The 26041-nt window shown below is 39.8% G+C and overlaps 1 protein-coding gene across 1 annotated transcript in view; it reads right to left on the minus strand.

The window, feature by feature from the left end:
- ANKS1B (ankyrin repeat and sterile alpha motif domain containing 1B) overlaps positions 1 to 26041 on the minus strand; it is a 457036-nt gene that overhangs the window by 156269 nt on the left and 274726 nt on the right. The window contains exons 16-17 of the mRNA XM_059816688.1: positions 21866 to 21964; positions 6046 to 6198 (exon numbers count right to left, since the gene is read on the minus strand). Of these exons, the coding sequence (XP_059672671.1) occupies positions 6046 to 6198; positions 21866 to 21964 (252 nt within the window). The remainder of the gene's footprint in view (positions 1 to 6045; positions 6199 to 21865; positions 21965 to 26041) is intronic.

The raw sequence follows: 26041 nt of genomic DNA on the forward strand, positions 1-26041 counted from the left end.
TGTCAAGCGAACACAGTACAAAATCCATCTATTTGGTGTGTATTACCCAAGCTGTGGAGTTGCCATATCTGCTTTGCTGGAGCAGATGGGGAGGCTGCTAAGTGAGACACTAACCTGGTCAAGGAATCTGAATGCAGCATGTGGTCCATTTTTATTGTATATAATTGACTTTAATTGTGGAACTTGTCAATGATGTTGTGGAGGGTCGAAAGTATTTAGTTATAAACTCATGGAAGACAGTTCATTGGTAGCTATTTTATCTCTCTAGTATCTTTGATCTGATACTGAACAGCAATCATTATACCCTAATGTAAACCAGGAATGCAATTTGTGAGCGACAGTATCAAGAACACTTCCCCAAAAGCTCAAAATCTGGACAGTAATTGAGTTTAAGAAACCATTTGGTAAACATGAATTTTACAGGATGCAAAGACTGAATCATCCATGTGAAAGATGGGTGTACAAAAATAAAAGAAGCTCTCAGTGCAGGATGAACTAATTGAGAAGAAATGTAAACCAGGCCACTTACATGTAACCTTCCTCCCAGGAGTTCAGCTATCTGTGATTCAAGGCCTACTTTCAGTACAGCACAGCTGTGCAACCATTCTCAGTTTTCTTGTGAGAAAATTGCTAGGGCGTGAGAAGGAGCTGTGAGAGTGCACAGGCTGGAAGCATGCGAGATAAGAAAGGTAAAGTTGCAGCCATAAGCAAGATTGTTGAGTCAGGGAAACTGGCACTTCAAGGATTCAAGGATAACAACACTCACATGAAAAGGTATAAAATCCCAAGGAAAAAAAGGGAAACGAGAAGACAGCAACCCAGCATCATCACAGATCAGCCTGTTCCAGGGAGCAACAGAGGCCAGCCCTCCCCTACCTGAGTGATGACTACTTGCCCAGTAGACTTAGTGACTCATTTGGTGGGGGTTGATTTAATGCCTAGTTCATTAGTCCTACAATGTATTGTGTGTGTTCAACAATAAATAACTTGCTTTGTGCTTTTAAGCTGTTTATATCTTGCCTGAAGAATCTCTTTGGTAGAAGTTCCCTGAAGAGAGTGACTCCCCGAGGGGGAGGGTTATGTAAGTAATCCAGAATAACAGACAAGAATAATATGATTAGTCATGTAGAAGAGCATTTATACTTTAAAGCACAGGTGCACACTTTAGATGGGTTACAGGATTTCAGAACATAGTGGTCTTTTTTTCAGCAGATTATATACATTTCAGAAAAGTTACAGCATGGAATAAATGATATCTGAATCTGGGTACAGACTCTGACCCTTCTAATGAGCCAAGAAACGTGGGAGACAAACCCAGAAGTGTTGGGAAAGCCATGCTGGGAGAAAACATTCTGAATACTTACAATCCCAGGATAAGGAAATTAGAACAATGGTTCCCAGGAAGCACATACCTGAGAAAATAATGAAGCAAAAGGATCTGGAAAAATTCTTGATCTAAATGACAAATGAATTAGTGAAATAGAATCTAAATTTCAAAGTTTAGCTGGTTGAAAATGGACTGAGAATGCTGGTGGGATCTCACAAGAAACACAAATGAATAACTTTTAAAACTACTCTACTGATTCAAATGCTTTAAGTAATTGCTGCCTGATTGTGCTTGAAGAAACACACACACTATATATGTATACATAAAAGTCTGAAAGAAACTAGCACGTAGGTTAGAGTAGACATTACCTTGCTAGAATAATTTGCAATAAATTGCAGGAAGCTGCATAGTAAATTTGTTTCTTAATACCAATGAGGTAGCTGCAGGACCAGAGAAGCTGAGGGAAGATGGCCTTTACCATTCGTGTCTCAGACCGTCTCCCCGTCTCATATGCTTGGCATTCTCCTTACAGTTTTTTTTTTTAAAATGTGCTTGCCTAGATGGTAACTTCCAAGGATGGTAAAACATTGTTGGAAATAGAGTAAGAACTGTTCTTTTTAGGAAGATAAGAAGATTCAAAGCTCTGATTCCAGTGTCCTATGGGAGTAAGCAGCAACTCACAAAGCTTAACTTTAATCATAGAATCACAGAATGATTTAGGTTGGAAAAGACCTTTAAGATCATTGAGTCCAATTGTTAACCTAACACTGCTAAGTCCACCACTAAACCATGTCCCTAAGTGCCCTGTCTAGTCTACACATCTTCTAAATACCTCCAGGGATGGTGACTCAACTGCTTCCCTGGGCAGCCTGTTCCAGTGCTTGATAACTCTTCCAGTGAAGAAATTTTTCCTAATATCCAATCTAAACCTCCCCTGGTGCAACTTGAGGCCATTTTTCTTGTCCTATGACTTGTCACTTGGGAGAAGAGACTGACAGCCACCTCTCTACAACTTCCTTTCAGGTAGTTGTAGAGAGCAATAAGGTCTCCCCTCAGCCTCCTCTTCTGCAGACTGAACAACCCCAGTTCCCTCAGCTGCTCCTCATAAGACTTGTGCTCCAGACCCCTCACCAGCTTCATTGCCCTTCACTGGACACGCACCAGCACCTCAATGTCTTTCTTGTAGTGAGGGGCCCAAAACTGAACACAGGATTTGAGGTGCGGCCTCACCAGTGCCGAGTACAAAGGTACAATCACTTCCCTGCTCCTGCTGGCCACACTGTTTCTGATACAGGCCAAGATGCCATTGGCCTTCTTGGCCACCTGGGCACACTGCTGGCTCATATTCAGCCGGCTGTCGACCAACACCCCCAGGTCCTTTTCAGCCCAGGCAGCTTTCCAGCCACTTTCCCCCAAGCCTGTAGCGTTGCATGGGGTTATTGTGATGCAAGTGCAGGACTCGGCACTTGGCCTTGTTGAACCTGATACCATTGGCCTGGGCCCATTGATCCCGTCTGTCCAGATCCCTCTGCAGAGCCTTTCTACCCTCAAGTAGACCAACACTTGTACTAAAGCTAATCTTCTTAGCATCTCTGTATGTCAGTAGGGAGATTAAAACTCCCCTAGGAAGCAATCCAGATAATTAACCATAATTTAACCACGCTGAATCATCCTCTGGATGATCCTTTCTTTTGCCATCCTTTATAGTTTATACAGGGAATTTAGGGAGGCTAGCTTCATTCAGCTGCAGGGAGACTTTCAGAATATGCTTTCTTCTTTCTGTCTTTCAAAAAGTGAACTGTTTGCTTTAATAACTTAATTGAATAGATTTATGTCCCAAAGTAGAAGAAAAGTATCTTGTTCAGCATCACACATGGAAGTTCAGAGGCATGTGATAAGTAAACCCCACAGTATTATATTGAGATGCATTATGATAAAGGATGACCTTATTACTAGTTTAGATGTAGGAAAAAATATGTAAAACTTCATGACCTTCATCCATAGGCATGTGAGTTGATGATCACAAAAAGTGTAAAGAGAAGATAATAAAGAATTTTTATTTTTTAAGATGTAAAGAAGGACTTGTGAAAAATTTAATGTCCCCTCTCTTCCCTGTCATTTCAGCTACGCTAGTTTACCTAATAGAAGATATTATCTCTACCTTCAGATCCGTTTCTACCCCTCCAGAAGCCATGGACAATTTCCCAATGGCTTAATGGAAAGAAGCACCAAATATGAACTAAAGGATTCCTTACACTAAAGCAGGAATGGCTTTTAGGTCAAATTCAGTGGCTACAACTGTTTAAACTGATGGCTAAAATGAAAAAGTTATCATGTAGCTCTTGATACATTTTTATTGCATATTTGGCGTAAGTGCAAATGAAACTTCTTACTCCATCTACAACTTAAGCACCAAGAACCACCAAATGAAGTTGTACTCTAAATTCTTTTCAGGATGTTGAGTCTGTTTTGTCTCTTATTTTTCAAGTGCCTGGATTCTGACCTACTCAAGTCAGGAGTCCTATTCCAGAGTTAGTGGCTTTGACCTTTATGCATTCCTTTATGAAAAACCTTCTGTAATAAGCTCTTGTTTGCCATCGCCTGAATGGGAAGTGAGACCTTTGAAATCAATTTCAGACAGCAGGCCTGCTGGTCAGAGATAAGTATCTTGTTCTGTGAGACTGCACAATGCTTTAAACCATTTTCTTGTCCATTTCTGAAAGATTCCCCTCAATTGAAACAGAAAAATAAGAGTAAATGCTTTTCTAAGGTACAGATTTTCTCAGTGAACATAATTTCATTACAGTTAGCTACTACTGATTGGTGGGAATTAAATATATACTTACTGGACTAAAATAGAAATTCTGAGAATGTAGAACTGTTTTATTTACCACGGTCTTGAACAACATAATCCAATAATATATCAGGTGGGAGAAATAATTATCTCTATAGGTATCTATATCTATACAAATATTTAAACAACTGTTTAACAGCTGCTTCTAGGAACTCATGACAAAAGGGAGTGCTTTCCCAAGAAGTACAGGCCTTAAACGAGAACATGATGTTAAGCTGTAAAGTTAGAGGGATATATACTAGTCTGTTTTATATTAATTTTACAGAAGTGTATTCCTGTTAACGTCAGTGCATGTACTTCCCTTTTCATCAGTTTAAGCAAGTTTGGAATCAAACCACAAGCCTTTAATTAGGTTTTAATGATCCACTTGGGGGAGCTAAAGGGTAATTTGTTTCCGAATTGATTATGGCAAAATGTTTGGGATGCAAAATTAAGTTATGGAAGACCATGTGAGCAAAGACTTCCACTTTTTTTCAACTCAGTGCTGGTTGTTAATCTATATTAGCTTCTGGAGCAAAGGGTCCCCAGTTCGTATTAAAATTCCACCTTCTTATAGAAAAAAGACTCACAGTTATAAATAGCTTAGCAGCAGACACCCATAATAGCATCAATCATATCCTGACTTCAGTTATACACCTACAACATACATTGAATGCAACAGACATAACATGTAAGGCAGAGTTTGGTCCTTACTCTTACTCGACATTTTTGTGCTAGTTAACATTAACTGCAATGTGACAGTAAGAAAAGAAATTCTAACATGCAATGGTTTTGTCTTTCAGTTAATATGAAATACCTCCTCCTTTTTTTTTTACTTTTTTTCTTTAAATGCTGGTCTTGAGCTATACTCGCTTATGCCTTCTGCACCAGTTACTGTGTTGAAACATGGCTTTGCATCATTATTATGTTCTCCATTTCTCCAGCCTGGGACACACAGGGAACTGTTTCCCAGTATAAAACTACATCAGCTGCTCTATCTTATGCTTGATTGCCTATGGTTACTGGTAGCCCTTTGACTATTCTGGAAGTTAAGCACTAATTAGAGGCAGAGATGCAGTATCTCCTATATGGGAAGGAAGAGCACCTCCTTTTGTCTGTGAAGAGCCAATAAAATAGGACATTGAGCTTTTCTCCATGTAGGGATTGCCCTAAAGTTCAGGTAAACTGACAAGACAGTTGATTTCAAAAGCCACAGCAGATCCAAAGCTATAATCATCTATCTTTTATAAAAGAAAACAACTTAGTTTCAGACACATAACTTACATGAAAATTCCATTGGCAACGCTGTATTGTCAATGTCTTCACTGTAATAGTACAAAATTCATCTCATTCCATATTACTCTGCAGTGCAGTCTACGTTAAAGTTTATGGTTGCCCATATGTGGGCATCGAATTTAACTGACTCATGTAAATAAAGTTCGAAGCAAAAGTGATTATTAAATAAAATATTTTGTTCCTTTATCATAACTTATTAACTATATTTAAGGTTTCCTTATTTTATGTTTAATTTAGCTAGAGCATGTGGAAGAAGTAAACTGTAAGTATCTTTACAAGTTAGGCACTTTAAAAGCAAAGACTTATGCTTTGTAGATATAAACTACCAAAATATATTTTTAAATGTCATTCAGCATCCTGAATAGGTGACACAATCATGATGATTGAATACCATGCTAAAGACAATGGTAAAGCAAATGGAAGCAAAGGGTACAGTCAACCCAGGTATAGGCATGAAACCTGTAATCATTAACAGTACTTGATGACAGTATTTGTAGTACAATTTGCTTTTGTCCTTTCTCTTTGATATGCAAGGGCAAGTACTATAATGTATTTAGGAGGAACTACTGCTATAAACTGATCAACTTACATTAATTAATTCAATCTCCCAGATTTTTTTTACAAGGTCCATCGATGTATAGCCATTAATTAGAAAGGATTTGGTATAGTCACCCAGTTCAATGGAATCCAGCCATTCAGCTACAGAGGTCGGGTTGTAGCCATCGTGACCGATTTGCTTCATCTGAAAAACAAGAATGAGTAAGAATTACTGATAATATTCATTAAACATCTTTCAGAACCACAGTTATTTATAATATTTTCTTTGGGTCAGAGTTATCTTATTCTCTGATCAACATTATTTTAATGATTAGTACAACGTGAAACAATTTTGTGAGCAAAAGCACTAATAAAACTTAGTTTTCAATGGATCTTTTTCTTATGTCTGCTTGCCTTTTAAACCATAGTATACTAAGACTTTAATATGAGTTCAACTACTAGACATCAGAGAATCCATAAGTGAGGGAAGGCAAAAGAGTGAGAAAGAGACATTATTAATATCCTGACTGCAAAAAATTGTCAGATTTGCACCTAAGATTTCATAGAAGGGGAAGAAATTAGACTGAGGAATGGATCTTTTGGAATCAAACTACAAATGAAACATATTGCCTTGGTTATATTATTCCTAATTGATCTCTCCTAGTAGGTCACCTGATGTTTTACAGTGGTTGAAGCTGCACTATATTTTTCTGCCCCCCCAGGAGGCTTAAAAAAGTCTCTTTCCTCTACCTGGTCACATTTTTCAGGGAATTCCTGGAAATTTAATATATTTTAGATTCCTCTCTGTCTGTAAAGTTTCTTGAGATTGGACAATAGAACCAAATATTATTGGAATGTAATTGACAGAATGACATACACAGAAGTGCACCACCTGCATTCATATAGCAACACAGGCACAGAAAGCCTAATCACATAAATCTTGTTTTCATAGCAAACTAAGAAACACCACTGGTATCTTATTTTTCTGAATTTTGTTAAGCTACTAAGAAGTAAAGAGACACAATTTCTCTTTCACAATTGCCTCTCAGTGACACAAGTGAAGACTTTCAAGCTAGCCATTAAAGATAAAAGTGTATAAAGCCTCTACCTACCCAGCTTGTTACACCATACTGTTTTTATGAATTTTAAAGTAATTTGCAATTGTGGCAGAAGCAGAAGTAGCATGAGGTAGAAAAAATTATGCAATAGCCTCAATTTTCAGCAGTATTATATGCATATCATCTTTCTATAGAAGTGTAACTATTGCTAACTTGATAATACACTGAACTGGTAAACTGTTAAGAAGCTTTAGAGGTTTAGAAACCTTGTATTTTGCATAGGAACTCCCGACTGCAAGAGTGACACTGCCCATGGTGAAAGCCAGTCTCCTATTTCTGCCTGTTTATGTACATTCCTACTTTCTGAAGAACAAGGGAAGTGTGACAGAAACATAATGCTTTGAGCTTAAGTTTGAAGTGAGTGACAAAGTAATTTAAAAAGGAGAGAATTCTGATCTTAATATCTTGCCTGAACCAATTTATTTCTCACAGTTTATTTAAAATACAATCTGAATTCAAAGCAGAGAAAAAAATTAAAGTCTGCATTTGAAAGCTACAGTAGCATTCGTCGATCTGTCTGTTCAAATGCAGAAAGCCAGCATGTCATGATCTTGATCTTGGTTTCCTGCAGTATCAGAGAGGAGTGATGCAGGCACACTGCATCACGGATATGACAGTTTACTCTTTGGTCTTTTGCTGCAGATGTTGGATATAAAATATTAATGGAAATATTTAAATGATGTAGTGAAATAATTATCTTAAATCATAAAAAAGAGACAAGAGAAATGACATAACTAACAATGGGAATCATAGCCTTTCAGGTCACTTCTGTAACAAAGGAGTCATATTAGAAAGTGAGAGTTCAGTTTCGTTGTTGACATTTTGGAATTTAGTTTCATCCTAATTTAGAATGTCATTCTTCGATGTCAAAAGCATGGCAAATTCTTCTTTCATTGTCATTCAGACTTATTTCAAATCTTAGATTGACAGTAGTCTGTCCAGCAGACTGCAAAAGCATTGGAGGACCCTGGTAGCTCTGACTCCTGGGAAGCTTATTTCAACAGCTGATTTGAACAAGTGCTGCTTAAAAAACTGACACTTGAAAAGAAAGGAACTGATAAACTGAAGAAGAAAAATGTAATACAGAGAAGACATGAAGAAGATGTACAGGGCCCACAGGGAACACATGACTTCTGAAAGATAAAAGGTATTTTTGTTTTCTTTCTCTAACAAATAAAAACAAAGCACCTTTGTAACAATTTTCAATGTATCCAGATGAGGCATGTTATGCAAATTATTTCTTTTGTTTATTACTATTTGATCTTTATGTTTAATAAATTCTGATTTTAACATCTTTTTTTTTAACCTGCTGATTGAGAAATCTCACGCAGTCTGGTCCGCAATTCTGGTAACCCATCAGCCTCTATAAAAAGCAAACACAGCATGGGAAGTTTCTGAATTCTCAATTCCCACTGGAGATCTCCGTCAGAAGGGTTGGTAAAATAGATATCACTCTACTATGGTGTGGTGCAAAGGGCTGCAGTCAAGCAGACGCAGGTGAACAATCCAATAAGCAAAAGATAGAGAACAACTGAAATGTATGTGACAATTTAACTCTTTGGATTTGGTGACAATAGACAAAATTGTCATCGGGTCGCTTAGTAGCCTACACGAAAATACACTGTCCCGTTGTCACAGAATCACAGAATCACAGAATTACAGAATCACTAAGGTTGGAAAAGACCTTTAAGATCATCAAGTCTAACCATCAAACCAACACCAGCATGCCCACTAAATCAGGTCCCACAATGCCATGTCCACATGTTTTTTGAACACCCCCAGTGATGGTGACTCCACCACTTCCCTGGGAAGCTTATTCCAGTGTCTCACCACTCTCTCAGTAAAGAAATTTTTCCTAATATCCAGCCTGAACCTCCCCTGGCGCAACTTGAGGCCATTTCCTCTTGTCCTGTCACTCGTCACTTGGGAGAAGAGACCAACACCCACCTCTCTGCAACCTCCTTTCAGGTAGTTGTAGAGAGTGATAAGGTCTCCCCTCAGCCTCCTCTTCTCCAGGCTGAATAACCCCAGTTCCCTCAACTGCTCCTCATAAGACTTGTGCTCCAGACCCCTCACCAGCTTCGTCGCCCTTCTCTGGACACGCTCCAGCACCTCAATGTCCTTCTTGTAGTGAGGGGCCCAAAACTGAACACAGTATTCGAGGTGCGGCCTCACCAGTGCCGAGTACAGGGGGACAATCACTTCCCTACTCCTGCTGGCCACACTATTTCTGATCCAGGCCAGGATGCCGTGGCCTTCTTGGCCACTTGGGCACACTGCTGGCTCATCTTCAGCCGGCTGTCGACCAACACCCCCAGGTCCTTTTCCACAGGGCAGCTTTCCAGCCACTCTTCCCCAAGCCTGTAGTGCTGCATGGGGTTGTTGTGGCCAAAGTGCAGGACCCGGCACTTGGCCTTGTTGAACCTCATACAATTGGCCTGGGCCCATCCATCCAGCCTGTCCAGATCCCTCTGCAGAGCCTTCCGACCCTCAAGCAGATCAACACACCGGCCCAACTTGGTGTCGTCTGCAAACTTGCTGAGGGAGCACTCAATCCCCTCATCCAGATCATCGATAAAGATATTAAACAAGACTGGTCCCAAAACTGAGCCCTGGGGGACTGCGCTTGTGACCGGCCGCCAACTGGATTTCACTCCATTCACCACAACTCTCTGGGCTCGGCCGTCCAGACAGTTTTTCACCCAGCGAAGAGTGCACCTGTCTAAGCCACGAGCCACCAGCTTCTCCAGGAGAATACTATGGGAGTCAGTGTCAAAGGCTTTACTAAAGTCCAGGTAGACAACATCCACAGCCTTTCCCTCATCCACTAGGCGGGTCACCTGGTCATAGAAGGAGATCAGGTTGGTCAAGCAGGACCTGCCTTTCATGAACCCGTGCTGGCTGGGCCTGATCCCTTGGTTGTCCTGCACGTGCCCTGTGAGCGCCCTCAAGATGAACCTCTCCATAATCTTCCCCGGCACCGAGGTCAGGCTGACAGGCCTGTAGTTCCCCGGATCCTCCTTCCGGCCCTTCTTGCAGATGGGTATCACGTTGGCAAGCCTCCAGTCATCCTGGACCTCCCCTGTTAACCAGGACTGTTGATAAATGATGGAGAGTGGCTTGGCAAGCTCCTCCACCAGCTCCCTCAGCACCCTTGGGTGGATGCCATCGGGCCCCATAGACTTGTGAGTGTCCAGGTGGCATAGCAGGTCGTTAACTGCTTCCTCCTGGATCATGGGGAGTTTATTTTGCTCTCCATCCTTGTCTTCCTGCTCAGGGAGCTGAATACCCTGAGGATACCTGGTGTGGCTCTTAAAGACTGAGGCAAAGAAGGCATTAAGTACCTCAGCCTTTTCCTCATCCTTCGTGACGATGTTTCCCCCCGCATCCAGTAAAGGATGGAGATTCTCCTTGGCTCTCTTTTTGTTGTTAATGTATTTATAGAATTATTTTTTGTTATCCCTTACAACCATGGCCAGATTGAGCTCTAGCTGGGCTTTTGCCTTTCTAATTCTCTCTCTGCATGACGTAACGAGGTCCTTGTACTCTTCTTCAGTTGCCTGCCCTGTTCTTCCAAGGTGATAAATTCTCCTTTTTTTCCTGAGTCTCAGCAAAAGCTCCTTGTTCTGCCAGGCCGGTGTCAAATAGCAGTAGGCTCTGCAAGCATTTTCCCTGTCCCAGAGATTGGGCTGCCTGTGTTCAAGGCCAAGTTGGGGATGGTGCAACTATGCATCCTTGGATCAGACCCATGTGAGAAAGAGCAGTGAGAAGCCTGGTTGGGGCCACCCCATCTTCTGCAGGAGCTGCATGTGAGCTCAGGTCCATGTCCCTGACACTTGCCCGAGCTATGCTGTAGGTACGTCTGTGCCTGGCTATGCACCTTACTGATCCTCATCCACCAACTAGCCCTCCCGAATCGACCTTGTCCCATCCTTGTCCCGTGGATTTGCCTTGGGACATGGCTGTTCATGGTCACTGCCATCGACCCTGCCCCATTCGCCTTGTGTGGGTGCTCCCTGCCTGCCCCACTGTCTCCCCTCAGCTCCCAGTCCACCTGCCCTGGCGGGGCAGCCCCCTCCTGTTGCTCCTATCGAGAAAATTAATCTCAGAACTACAATATTTGTCAGCAGTTTCAGCACAAAAGCTGTATTTTGTTTTGCTATGAACCAAGAACCAATCTCTCATCTCAAACAGATTTTCTAAAATGTGCCTAACACATGAAAATTAACAAACTTTCAGTATCAGTCCCCTTGAAAGAAAAGTTTTGTTCTGACTGTTAATAACATCAACTAGCTTATTAACTGTCATTCATAGCCGGCTGAATGTTTTCCTTTCAAATATCTGTCAACAGACAGATTGGTTATCTAGATGTGACAGTATCATTACTAGTATCTGCTTTTCATATAAAATGTTACGGAGTTTTTAAATTAAAAAAACCCAACCCACTTTGAAATATCTGTCTAGAAGTGCTGCCTCTTTACTTTATTAGAGCTCCAGTTTAGTTGCATCTTATCCCAGTCCTCATTAATAGGTCATGTCTCTTGGACTGTTTGTATTTTTTTTCTATACTGCACCATGATCTTAGACTCCTCTCACAGATCATTTACACCCTGTAGGCTTCCTTGCTGATTGATTTTTTTTTCCAAAGAAAAAAACCCTCCTATCCACTGACTGTATTTCCATGTATAATATTTCAAGCTTCAAGTCGTGACAGCCTTTCAAATATTAACTGTTCATAAATAGGGGCAGTATTGTTCTTCCACAGACACTGCTACTAGTTCATTCAGTTATTATCTCTAAAGAACAATATCAGTGTGAGCTGTTTCATTGCAGATGATTTTAGCATGCCGACTATGGAAAAGGCTAGGAATGAAGCCCATAGGATTTAGAGAAAAAGAAATGTTTAAGAAAATATGATATAAACAAAGCATGGAAGAAGACACAAAGCATAGGAGATTTCTCTCCTAGGTCCTATTGATCTATCACTAGTATTGCTTCCTTTGAAATTAATAGAAAGCAGAAGCCAGAAAGAGCTGTTTCTTGTAATAAAATAGTAATGTCAAGTAGCATCCTAATGGGTAGAGAAATCCTTTACAAGAAACCATCTGTACAACAGTCTTTCTACAGGTGCACCACTGCTACATCTATATAGTATTTTACATTAGAATAGAAAGTACTTGAGTTTTTGTCTCTGAAAGGTAGCCAAATAAACACAAATGGAGCTTCAAAGTCATCAGATATGCACCAGAAGCATCAAGGTGAATTCAGGAACATTGACTATTACCAGTTTTCTCCGATCTTCTCAGACAGGTGGGGAACTAATGCTATTTTCTCCACAGGTAATACCACTATCTGGTGGATCTCAACACTGTATGTATTAAAATCAAGGAGAAAGAAATGACTTAACTTTCACAGCTTTTTAAATGATGGCTATCATTACAGTGAATTTACGCTTGTGTTGGTTTGCAAGAAGGATCTTTTTAGCAAGCATGGAATGTATTCTTTTAATTTGCTGGCCTAGCTGAGAGATTTAAAGCAGGACTTTTGGGAACCTGTATGAAACTATCAACTACCAATCTGAGTAATTCTGGATGATTGTAATGGGGGAGGTATCAGTTCTTTTTCTTCCTGTCTTTGTGAGTTGTCTGTTACATATCATGTACTTTAAAAATGTGATCAGTTGGACTCCTGTTGTTAGAAGAGGACATCATTCCTCCTCTGGAGCAGTGAAAGAAAAGGCTCAGAGAGTGACACTTCTGAAGACCACAGGGCCTGCCTGCACAGGGGCACCACGTGGAGCTGCTGTCTGCAGTGCCGGTGCAGAAATCGAGCCTGCAGTCAAGGGAAGAGAGGCAGCTCTCACTGGGGAGGGGCACAACTCCCTAAGGACCTGAGAAGACTTTGCATTTGCTGCTGTTGAGAAAGCCACTGATTGAAAACAGGGACCTGCCTAAAAAGACACAGTGGGTGAGGAAGAGCTGTATATAAACCTTTTGGTTTTCTATTCTGTCTACCTTGTCACATATTTAAAAAGTTAACTATTCAAGCTTGTGTTCTAATAATGTTTGACTTTTCTTTCTGCTAATCAAAAGCCTTCCGTCTTCTCGTGGAGCTTACTATAAAAAGACAGTATAGGCACATTCACTTCACAGCGCTGACTGATTCAGGATCCTGCCCTGATGGTAAAACCAGAATACCATGAACTGAGTTTAGAGTTTCCTACCTAAGATTGTCAGCATTGCAATAGGCACCCTTTCTATGATTTTTATAGTTGGAATCTATCTTCTGAACTTAAAGGAAAATAGGTGCACACACCCCCTTTTTTTTTTCCTGGAAAAATTTAAACAGATCCACATGCAGAAAACTGAAAAGACCTCCTAGTTCTTCATCAGACACAATGTCTGGGACAAGGGAAGAACAGGTCTCATTCAGTATTACTGAGGATGATGTACGCAACAGTTCAGGACATTTCGATTGCATATAACGTAATCTTAAGAAGACCTAAATCTGGAATTTGTGGACTAAGTGGAAGCTCTGCCCTTTGAACTCAAGAGTTTATTTGAGTATAATTTCTAAAAGCAGTCCTGTGGATATTTGTTGGTACTTCAGTGCATAGAGCTTTCAAAACCCAGATATTAGCACAGACTGACATCTCCAAAGTCAAACATCCACCTTTGCTGGATCCTGAGTAGCTCTGCTTGTTTTACTTTAGATAACATGCTATCAAATGCACCTTTAGTTTTTTCTCCCACTCAGGGCTTGAACCAGTGGTGACATTTTTGGCCCAACAGTACTATGGTTTGGTACTGCAGTAAGATTTAAAAGTAATCTACTTTGCATTTGTTTGCTTTGCAGAATAGTCTGGGTACGCACTAGCCAGCTTTCTTTCTGGAGGCAAGTAAATCAGAAGATCAGCACCAGTCAGGCACCAAATGCATTTCAACCCCTAATAGGGACACAAAGATCTGAATCAATGGGAGAAAACACACATAAACACATGGACCAAATGGTGGAGGTATACCTTTGTATTTGCTGTCAACTGCCTTTAACTCTTCATGACTCTCATAATTTCCTTCCTTGATGCTTTTTCTGATTTAATTGCCTCACTTTCTGTTGCCTAGCTAAGAACTGTTTGCTGAATTTCTTGTTGCTTCTATAATGATTTTATGGTCATCCACCTTTTACTAATGCTATTTTTCGTGATGGTCAGAAAAGCCATCAATCTCCTCAGCTTCACAGAAGATCCCACAGGGTCCTAACTAGAGCCCCAAGAAAATGATGCTGTACATCAGCCTGTGCTGTAAGAAAGTTGAAAGCTTCCTGATAGCAGGATAACCTGCTGACCTCATGACTGCTGTGAGAAGTCCAGAGGTGTCTAATTATGCCCTGTGCGGTGACCAGGGGCCAGCTGCAGAAGCAACCAGAGACAGATGAAGAAGGAGGCAGGGCCAATCCTGAGGAAGAAATGCTGCTTCCATGGACAGGCACTCTTAGTATCTCATTCTTGCAGACCCTTTCTAGGTGTTCAAGTTGCAACAGACTGTGGCGACTGCTGGTACCTCTTCTGTTCTTCTCACAACTGCAAATGCTGCTCCTGCCTGTTTCATTAGGCCACACTGACCAGTTTCTGTCATTGCTATACCACGGTAGGCTCTACCAGCCCTCAGGAAAATGTTTGTGTCATTAGTCACTATGATTTTTAGCTTTTGTTTAATGCTGGATGTTTTCCTAGCAAGTGTGTTTTCTGGGACTGGGCAGCAGCGATTATGAGCTGTTCATGGCACCTCCGGAGGCCACCTTGGTGCCTCTCTGGAGACCTTGGAGCCTCTGCATGTGAGACAGAGAACTTGGCCATGGCATGCTGTGCAGGCAGAGATTGTTTCTGAGACTGAAGAGGAACAGCTGGGGATCCTCTGGGTCACAATGCCTTGAATACAATGTACTAACACCCCATCATAAGACTGAAAGGGGAGAGTCATTCTCTGAATGGAGTGTTTCAACCAAGGAGAGATGAATCATTTCTCTTGATAGATGAAAAGTGGGCGGGGATGGGACAAAAGCTCTTATCTCACTGGAGGAGGGAGAGGAGGACATAGCAAAGGGTCTCCTGGTCAGAGGGAACATAGAAAAGTACCCTCTGACCTAGTAAGCCCTGAATCTCTGGCTGTCTTCTAGTCTTACTCCTCCTCCCTCCCCAAGTCATGGCAGTCACTTACATAGGCCTTTTTAGCCTTTCATTCCTCCCACCTCACCAACCATCTTCTAGCAGCAGCTCCAACTGGAATTTTTTTATAGTGAAATGGCCAGCATAATTTCCAGAAAGCACTGGAGACAGAAGTTAATAGTTACACACCAGTAGGCAGAATAAATATATCTATCAACCCAGTACCATTGAGGAGTGAATGGTTGAAGCAAGTAAGCCTCAGAGGCCATGAAAGCATCTCCACTTCCTTTGTGTGGAGGTGGGAGTGGAGATAGAAATTCAATGACACAAGGAGACAGAGTTCCATTTCTTTGTAATCTTCCCATTAGATCTGAAACACTGCAAAAGACATTCAGTGTTAATCACGTTTTCCTTGTCTTACTCCAGTCACTCCTGGTTGGTTCTTCCCTTCATCTCAGAAGGTGCAACATCCTTGAGACAAGCACCATCCTTGATGCTCTGAGAAGATTCAAAAAGAACACAAGTCTTATGAGGAGTGGCTGAGGGAGCTGGGGTTGTTTAGCCTGGAGAAGAGGAGGCTGAGGGGAGACCTTATCACTCTCTACAACTACCTGAAAGGAGGTTGCAGAGAGGTGGGTGCTGGTCTCTTCTCCCAAGTGACTAGTGAGAGGACTAGAGGAAATGGCCTCAAGTTGCGCCAGGGGAGGTTCAGGCTAGATATTAGGAAAAAGTTCTTTACTGAGAGACTAGTGAAACATTGGAATAGGCTGCCCAGGGAGGTGGTAGAGTCACCCTCCCTGGAGGTATTCAAGGAGCGTGTGGATGTGGCATTGTGGGATGTGGCTTGATGGGCATGGTGCTGTGTGGTGTTGGGTGGGTTGGTTTTTGGTGTGTTGTGGTTTGTTTTTTGTGGTGGTTTTTTTTTTTTTTTTTTTTTTTAAGGTTGGACTTGATGATCTTACAGGTCTTTTCCAACCTTAGTGATTCTGTGTGATTCTGTGATTCTGTGAACAGAGGACCATGCTTATGGGTGTTGAAGAAACTGGTCTTTGCTATTTCAGGCTGTTAAAAAGTTAAAAAGACTTAACTGTGTCCTTGCAGGGGCTGTGCAGAACACAGCCCAGACCTATAATCTGGGAAACATTGGAAATGTTTATGTCCAGTCTGTCACACAGACTGCTATCTTGCAGGCAAATGGTGAAAGCTATAGTGTCCTTTCACACACCACGTGACAGAGTTACAGTTAAACTGGGTACTTGCTCCATTTCTGGATATGTATAGTCTCATGACCTGGTGATGCAGAGGGTGCATAGCATTTCCCATGAGGCAGGCAGTATACCAACGATGCTAACACTATTGCTGCTTGTAGAGAAGATGCTAGTGTACCCTCTGAATCCATTGCTGGAATTATGGACCATATGGATATTGAAAGTTCTTTTGATGACTTGAAAATATGTTCCTAAATATGCCTCAATGAGTAAAGGTGTGGGAAAACTGAGTGGTAGTCTTTGTGGTTTATAGCTGCCGAAGGACAGGTTGCAGATGGGAATGTGGATTCCATCAGCGGCCCTTATGGAGCTCATGAAGGGTGAAGGCCTGGGGCAGAACAGCCACACCAGCAAATACTCCCAGAAAGCAATTGTCTGTGTCTCCTTTCTTGGATAAAAGAATGTGCAGAAAGTCTAAGTCAGATCATTCAGGTTGTCATCCTAGTCTAGTTGCCACAGAAAGAGAATAGCACTTCCTCTCTGACGGCATATTTCCTTGCCTGTTGACTATTCTCAGAGCAGGCAGTAGGCATTGTGGAGTCAACCACAAATAAGAAAGTATGAAAGAAGCAGGAAGAGAAATAAGACTTACTGTATGGGCAATTGTGGCAGGACCAGTGACGTGCTACTGTTATCTGCATGATACAGATAAATGACAGCATGTCATGTCTAGAGTGGCTCACTGATAGGATCAGTTAAGAAGGAAAATGTTTGTGAGACTGCTTTCATCAGACAGTTTTGAAGCACATGCATGGAGGGCACATTTGGTCTATGGGAGCAGTCTAAAGCTAGTCTGAAGTAAACACCCTGAACTATAGCATGGATGTATTTAACTGACTTGTTTTACTGATCCATTCCTATTGTGCTGCATTACTGAAATAATGTAGACTATGCTTTTGTGTTTCAGAGTTGGAAAGTTCATGTGTTATGCTGGATTCTAACACTTTTTCTGTCTTTATGCTTAAAGGTCTTATAAACAGTGCAATGAGCAGGTGAGTGGCCTCCTTCCAAATTAGGAAAGTAATTCCCAGAGGCATTAGAAGGAGGAAAAACAGCAGAGTAGAAAGCAGTTCCTTTGAATTCTGTTTTTCATCTTCACTTCCAGCAGACCAGAACCAAGGAGTCATACCCAGAAAGGGTCATAAACATTATGATATCTACTTTGCAGCATCTCCTAGTTTGGACACTGTCTGTAGGAATGGAAGTTGGAATGATCTACCTATTAGCTGTGCTGAATGGGAAAGAATTAAACACCAGGATTCAAATCAGCTTGCTAAGCTCTGGGATGTCTAAGCCAGTAGCAATATAGCAATAGGAAACATATGATGTGGTCTTTCCCTGTTACATACACAGCACAGTTAATGTGCACATGCACAGTAGTTCTGTTTTCCTAAATGCCAGACTGACTGTGCTTGCATAAAAGAGTGTTACGTATGAGTAATAATAGATCCAGCACTTTTTGGAAGCACAGCTTTACTGCTCATATAACACTATTCACAGGGAGCATGTGCTCATAGCCTGCTCATATCCTACTTCTTGTCTGGTTCTGCAAAGCACCCAGGAAAGATGCTGGCTGCCTGCATACCACTGCTACAAGGTTCCCATACTTGCTTTGTGCTGAGACCTCTCCATGCAGGAAGGAACAAGCTGCATACTTTAAGAATAGCTCTGAAGCCAGGAGAAAGCTGCTTTCAGCTAACATCTTTCTTCCATCTGTCAAATGACAGAATGTGTTCCCATTATGCGCTAGGAGAAGAAGCCATACACTGAGCATCCCACACAAAACCAATCCTTTTTCTTACCTAAGTTCTCAGATAAGCTAGGATATTTCTTATTTTCAAAAACATTTTAGCTTTTGAGGAACCCATTGAGAAGTTACTTGCACATAGGTTTTGGATGCCGAAATAACTTGACAATGTTCCTTTGGTTTCCCATGTCACTTAAGTGTGGCTAAAATGTTACGTCATGACTGCTATTATTTTCTTAGTCAATTAAGCATATCCTGCACACAATTCTTTTCTCAGTATTAATTTTTTTCTCAAATCCTTGTACTTGCAACTTCAGTATCTTTTTAGACATTGTCTCTACCTCTCAATATGTCTGAACTTCCTTTTAATAAAACACATAAAATCCTTCTCCAAACATTTATTGATTTCATTCTTTTCACACAAAAAATCTTAAATGCAGTATCAAACTCTGTACGAAATTTGCTCTAAGACTGATGTCATGTATAAAATATTTCCATTTAAAGAATTAATTTTACAAATGATATTTCTACTGGAGTGTCTTAACCTTATCTAATAATAATAAGCCATAAAGTGCTCGAGTTAATATTAATGTGAAACTTGAGTACTTAAATTACAGTAGTGAGAGATGAGAATTTGAGCTACTAGCTCTAATCCAACAAAAATAAAGGACATTTTGAAAAGCAGAACTCTAACGGAAAGATTTCAACTCTGCCTATCTCTTACAAACATACCAGTTTACACTCTTATGAAATGTTCTCCTCAAATACAGAATAATCAGGGAAAAATATTTTGAGAAATCTGGGTAAACATACCTTTTTATACTGGTTACACACTGCGTAAGAAACTACAATGATTAATTCATCTATATTTGGACAGATATGTGGGTTTTTTTCCTATTTAAAACTACTTCAAGCTTTAGAAAGTGGTTCCGAAACAGGCTACTGGTGTTTGAAATATAGAAATTCATCCCTCTTTAGGAAGCCAGCAATTATGAGCAAAAAAAGACAGTCTTTCTTTTGATCCACTAAATGCCTGTTGCATTTTTAGGCTGCAGAGATGAATACTGATGAGAATAAAAAAAAGAGTTTAAAAAAAGAGTATTCTAAAACCTTGACAAGAGATTTGTTGCTTGATTTTTACCCTCTAAGCTTATTCAATACTGCCTGAGTATATGACTCTAAGGAAGTGTTTTTCCATATATGTTTTGTAAAGCACTTAACTTCCACCTCAAAATCTGAGTTAAAAAGTGTCACGACAGGAAACATTAATAGTAAAACTAAAAATAACATCATCAGCAATGCTATTAAGTACTAAAACACAAGGAGTCATCAAGTTTTAAATTAAACGAAAGAAAAGAGGTACATGTTCAAAACAAACAAAAAGATTTTTTATCTAATGAGATTCAAATTAGAGAGACTCCAATTATGGTTTGAGATCTCAAAATATTTAGACAGTACGCACTATTTTGAATGCGTGATGACAGAGCTGAACTTATCAACAAACAAATAGATATACAGAAATGTTTCACGGTTCCTTGCAGGATGTGAAAGTTTTTTAGATCTTCAGCAAGCTGTTGTGAATATAACAAGGGTGGGTTACATTAGATAAAACTTACCATGATCCCAGTTTTTGGGCCCTATAACTATTCCGACAGCTGTGCCTTCAAGACAACTCAGTTTTGAATAGGAAATTATATATTTTTACCATGTAAGCTCTCTCACATTGCTGAGTCATTTAAGTGAAGAAATGTGATGCACAGCTTCAGCTTTCAACTGCCTTTGTTCTGGTGTAACAATCTTGCATCAAAGACTTGTTAAAAATATGGTCCTTAAGGACTGCTTTTTCTACCTCAACAGGGAAGCTGCTAAAGACTACCTCACTGTTATTCGGCCCATGCTTCAAGCTGTTCCGTGTTACGTAATTATCTTTGGTTCAGAAGATGTTGATTCTTTCAAGTAACTACATAACCAGCTTGTTCTCAACTGGTTTCAAGAGTATCTCTAGATCTTCATTCTGTTCTCCTTTCTTGTATTAAGCACATTTTAAAAAGACCTCAGTTAGAGTTTTATGACAGAATATGGCTCTCAGCATTAGTACACTCTCCAAAAGCAGATATTATTAACAATGTTTTCATAAACAACAGTTACTGAGTGCAGATAGCACTAAAATGATGATATTATAAAAATCCATTCAGTAATTTTGAAAAATTTAAACAATAATACAAAAGCTGATCTCTCTGAGAAACATGAAACCAGAAAAATATTTCATCAGCCAAGAGCAGGGATTAAGATTACAAAATTTTATTTGAAGGATAGAATTGCTGAGAAATTCATAAATTAATAGTTAAACCTTAAATATATATTGTAATTCATCAATCGCTACTTTTACATACCCTACTACTTGTACCATTTATGTCTAACATGGTATGTGGAATATTATTGTCTTTAATAATCTTTGGTGTTTCAGTGCACAGGCTCGTAGTATATACAACTTGACTAGCACATCCAGGTACAGAAATTGTTCACAACTTCTCATTTTTCCCATACAAAAGAAATCCTTGTTCTCTTTTACAAGTGATGCATAGAACTTATCTAGTAAGTCATGATGCATCAAAAAGCCTCTTCCAGCAATGTCATCCGCATGCTCTAGACTGGAAAGTCCTTTAATAACTCTTCTAATTCTCCAGTATTATCAAATGCAAGCAGAATAATCTCTATTTACCTCAATTATTCCACACATGCTGATCCCAGAGCATTTGATGCACTTTACACCAGGTTTTATTCCTGCCTTAGTATCTTGCACTAAGTATCTGCATCACATGTGGCAGCCTTCTGAGCCTTACTGGGGTCAGTTTCTCATTCATCCTCTTTACACAGCTTTCTAAAACCAAACAGTAAGTTTTCATGCTAGGCCACTATCTCTCTTGTTTGGAATACTAGTAGAAGCCTCCAGTGAGACATTCTGGTACGCAAAATATAAGAACTATCCCTTTCTATCACTGATTTAAAAATCTATAGTTTAAATCAGCTAGCACCAAAAATGACTGGAAAAATGACTGCAAGTTATTCTGTCCACTGCTGAGAAGCAAAATTCATGTACACAGCAGCAAATCAAATATGAAGTCTGCAGGAGGTCTCCGCATCTTACATGAAAGGCAGGTATTAGGAAAACAATGTTTCATCCAATGCTTTTAAGAATACTTAAATAAGGGGCAAAGTATTTCCAGGCCAACTGCTATATAAAGACAAATATCTGGGATTCATTGACAGCCTTATTTACACATATGTAATGACAGTCTATAAACAGATTGAAAAGTCAAAAATAATTAAAATAAATTATAAACAGTCATCACTTCAAATTACAGATTTTACTTTTCTTTGTTTTGTTTGTAAATTACATCTATACAAAGTGGGTCCAATGCAATGACATTACTTTATGCCCCATTTGCACATGCAAAAAATGTGTCTACAAAACCAGTAGAGAGTTATGTTCATCTCCATTCAAAACAGTGCTTTAAATAACGTGAAAGCTGTAGGTGTTAGTTCCCTCGCTTGGATAATAACAGAAACTATACCTTTGGGAGAAGCTGGATTGCTTGGAGTATTCTTTGTCTGTGTCCAGAGTTAAGGATTCCTATTTCCAGGAGGTCCTGGTCCTCCATTACATTGCTTCCCTAAAAATGGAAGAAACGTAGAATAGAAATGAAAAAATAGCACATGCCTTCAATAGCTTGGAACAAGCCCTTCTGTTGTGTTTAAATGAGAACACTTCGCTTAACTTGTAGTACCTGACAAGAATAATAAATTACTGATGATTGCATTCATTTTCACAATGACAAAATATGTGGAAGGTGCTTGAACTAATGGACAATTACTGTACTGCTGGCAGCACTGCCAGTGGAGAAACTGTAGCTCCCACTTAAGCCAAATACCAGATGTGAACCTTCTTTCATTTGACTGGAACCAAGGACATGACTACAGAAATGTTCAGTAACTCTTCATTTTTTCATTCCCCTCCTACCTCACCTAGCTATACATTACATTCATTTTTCTCCAGACTGGAAAGTACTTAACACAGAGTAAGATGAACAGAGTGGATGAGGATAAAATTATTTAGTTCCTTGTTAGTAAAATGGTGAAGAAACCAAAGAGGGGGAGTGGTATCAACAAACCCCATACAGTCCCCATCACCCTGAATTTAACTGTACCAGTGCAGTCCTAACTTTACCCATCACTGCTCTTATCTCCCTGCTTGCGGGCAGGTCAAATGAAATAACTCCTAACATGCAAACAGCTGAAAAAGACCATCTGTTCAAACAATACACAAAATAAGTGCCCACAAAAGTCCATAAAATAAGCCTCCACAATTCAAGCCTCTATTCTTAGGAGTTGCCACCAGTAGGAGAGAACCTATAGCTAAACAAACAGGATAATATGACTCCTAAGTTGAAGGAGTCTGATACCACCTAGATAGTAAGTTCAGCATTTGAAGGTTAAGGAACTTGATTAGCTGGCAGTAACTACTGGGAATCACAGGAGGCTCAACAGCAGCTTAAAAAGGGAATTGCAGCCAGGGGTCAAATCAAGATGGTTCAAGGTAGGCTGGCAATCTTGTATTGCTTTTTTAGACTACCTCATTTCAGACAAAAACTCAGCTTTTTTTAATTATTATTTTTAAAAAGCTTCTAAATATTACAGTTGCAAACCAAACCTACAAAAAACAGATGACCTGTCTTGAACTCTTACACCTGTTGCAGTCTCATGACACTAATTCTTAGAAGCTAGAATTATTATTATTTGTACTCATTTAACATCATCATGAAATAGGCTTTATGTGAGCAAATCCATGAAAAACTTCATCTCCACCTTTCCATTTGGCTTGCTGCTTCTGACTCAGTAGAGCTCTTAAGCAGCAGCAAAATGAAAAGCTAACAGGCGCATAACAGAGCATGCTTAAATACTTTGCTGAATCGGGGCTTAATAATGGATATGAATTCTTTTGAATATCAAATCTCCTGTCCCACAGCAACATAGCTTCCTTTGAAAAAGCGCACTGGAATAAGCAATACTTCACCCTGCTCAGCTGCTAAATCTTCACTTTTTTCAGATGGACTGATTAGTTTACAGATGTACTCGAGGACTCTGAAGTGCTACCTGCAGAGTATCCTGCAAAATCTAGGGGAGGTCTTTTTAAGGCAGCCACGGAAACTTTGCAAAACTATTACATTTAAAATTGTATTTCACGGTAAGTGGTATGATTTAAGACTACAAGTCTGCAAATCATATCCTGAAAGAATCTGTGTGCAGCATTCAGAACAGGGGCAGGCAGGGACCTGCTTCAAAGGGAGAAGCTGTGCAATCATGCCAGTTTAAGTAGATCACATGGTGTAAGAGTGCATGCAGCACAGGCTGTGCAGTGACAGAGATGAGGTGGGGTTAATACCCCCTTCATCTCGCTGGTAAATGCGTACAAAATATAATTTCCCCTTTCTTCCTTTCTCCTGTAAATAACCTGAAGGAGGCTGTAAACTTAGAGGAAGGACGGGGGCAAAAAACCCTGCATTTTGGGCTGGAATCTTCAGCTGCTGGAAATAGCTAGGATAAATGGATTTAAGCAAACTGAGCCAACTGAGGATCCAGTCCAAAACAAAGACTATACATTTTTGTTCTTTTTAATAAATGTAGCTATATTGTTTATAGCTATTGCTTTCATTTAGTTTCACTGTTTTTCAGATTTCACCTTTCATCACTGCATGATGTTTACACACAATCACAGTATACTCATCACTGAGCTACTACACACTGTTTACTGGTGTAACCTTGACATCCAGCTTCAAATATTGGAATGCTTAAAACCCAATTCAACTAACACTTAGGCACAGACATGCAGAGATAGCATTATTTTATTAATTCTTTACTATTGTTTTTTCCTTATATATGAGTTCATATATTTTGTTTCTTTGCAGTTGGTATTATGTATTTTTAAAGTATGTCAAGGTTACAAAATCAAGTATTTAAAACTCAGGAAAGCCTGGAATTCATGTTGCCTCCTTGCCCCTGTCTGAGAAGGCAAGAACCTGGTCTTTCAGTGTGCTCAGGTTTTGGAACTTTTCCTGTGTGTTACCATCAGTGTCAACAATAGCAGACACTCATCCCTCCTGTAAAGCAGACTTCATTGTCTCCTGTCATGGAGCTAAATGAGCTCTTCATCTTTCCACAAGAGCAAACCAGGAAACTTTATATACTCAGTGTATACCCACTATTGCTTAACATAGAGGAGTAAACTGATAGTAGAAAGCTGCTCTCGGCTTTGCAGACATACCTGTGAAGAGAAAGAAACAGTCCCCCTTATTCTTATCTCGCTGGTGTCTGCTCCCATTCTGCCCTTAATCTCAGACCCTGATTCTTTTTTTACCTGATTCCTCTTCTTGCGCTCCTCCAGTCTCCTTCCACAGGCTCCTACATTGAGAGTGAGGAAAACCTCACTTCTTTCTGCAGCAGATCGAGAGACAAGAGGAGAAATTCTCTCCCAGCTCTTAGCTGCCATGCACCCATTTATTAAAAGCTGGGCCAAATTTAACCTCAATTAACTTTACAGAGATGACATGGTAAATGTAATTAAAATGAATATTAATGCAAGAATGTATTTTCACATTATTTCAGCCTTAAAAATAGCTGAGATATGTTAGCTGAAACATTCACCAAAAAGAAATTATTCTAGTAGAAACCTAGAGAATTTGAGTCCAAAGATTTAACTTTGATATGCTTATATGCAGAACAGGTACTTATAACAGGAACTAGGGGACAGCAAGCTCTGCTGGGGTTATTATGGTTTTGTTGTGTAATAAAAACATAAGAGGCTTTGTGATATTGTAGTGTCTTAAGTGTATAGGACAATTTACTTGGAAGGAAAACTTACTTCTCAGAATTAAAGCAATAAGAATATATCAAAATTGCTTATGCTAGGACAGATTCAGATCTCGTTCTCTTCAGCTTACACTGCTGAGGTAAGTTCCTGTCTTGTTAATGCGTAAGAGATAGTCTTACTTATGAATTAGAAAGATTCTGGTTCTGAAGCTCCAGTTAGGAAAGAGTGTAGCTGCCTGCCCCGGGATTTGTGGTTCTGCACAACTCTCAGGAATATCATCTTTTTCCCTGTAAGCACATACAGGAAGCCAGTCTCCCGAGTAAGAAGGCAGTAGTTTCACAGAACAGTTGGGCTCAAGAAAGAAGGAAAAATGTCTCTGCATGTGGGAGACTGGAGGCATATGAAAAACAACACAATTTAAAAACCACAGAAATTTTGCCAAAATCTGAGGTAGTTCCTATAAATAAGTTCAGAACAAAACACATAATGGTATGCTATGAGATAAAGTTTTTACTGGCATTTATTTGGGTTGTTCCACACAAAATCACCTCTGGCACTCTCCACCTGAAGTTAATATAGCCTTTCCCAGAAATGCTGGGTTAGACCTTTATACCAGATTCCAAATGTATGTAAGTACATACGTATACAGATATACATATACAGAATCTTTAGAAAACAATTATTTAACCTGGAATATGTCAGATTTATAGCAAAAAAAATCACTCTATTAAAAATAGCTTAATTTTAATACATTAAACAGCTCAAAGAACCTCTAAAATCCAATCAAAGCAAAAGATTCATAAACTTGTAGACAATTTCATTTACTATCAAAAGAGAGCAACTTTCAGGATTCTGAAAAAAAAAATAAAAAAATAGACCAATA

This window comes from Gavia stellata, chromosome 4 (assembly GCF_030936135.1).
Source record: "Gavia stellata isolate bGavSte3 chromosome 4, bGavSte3.hap2, whole genome shotgun sequence".
Lineage (NCBI taxonomy): Eukaryota > Metazoa > Chordata > Aves > Gaviiformes > Gaviidae > Gavia > Gavia stellata.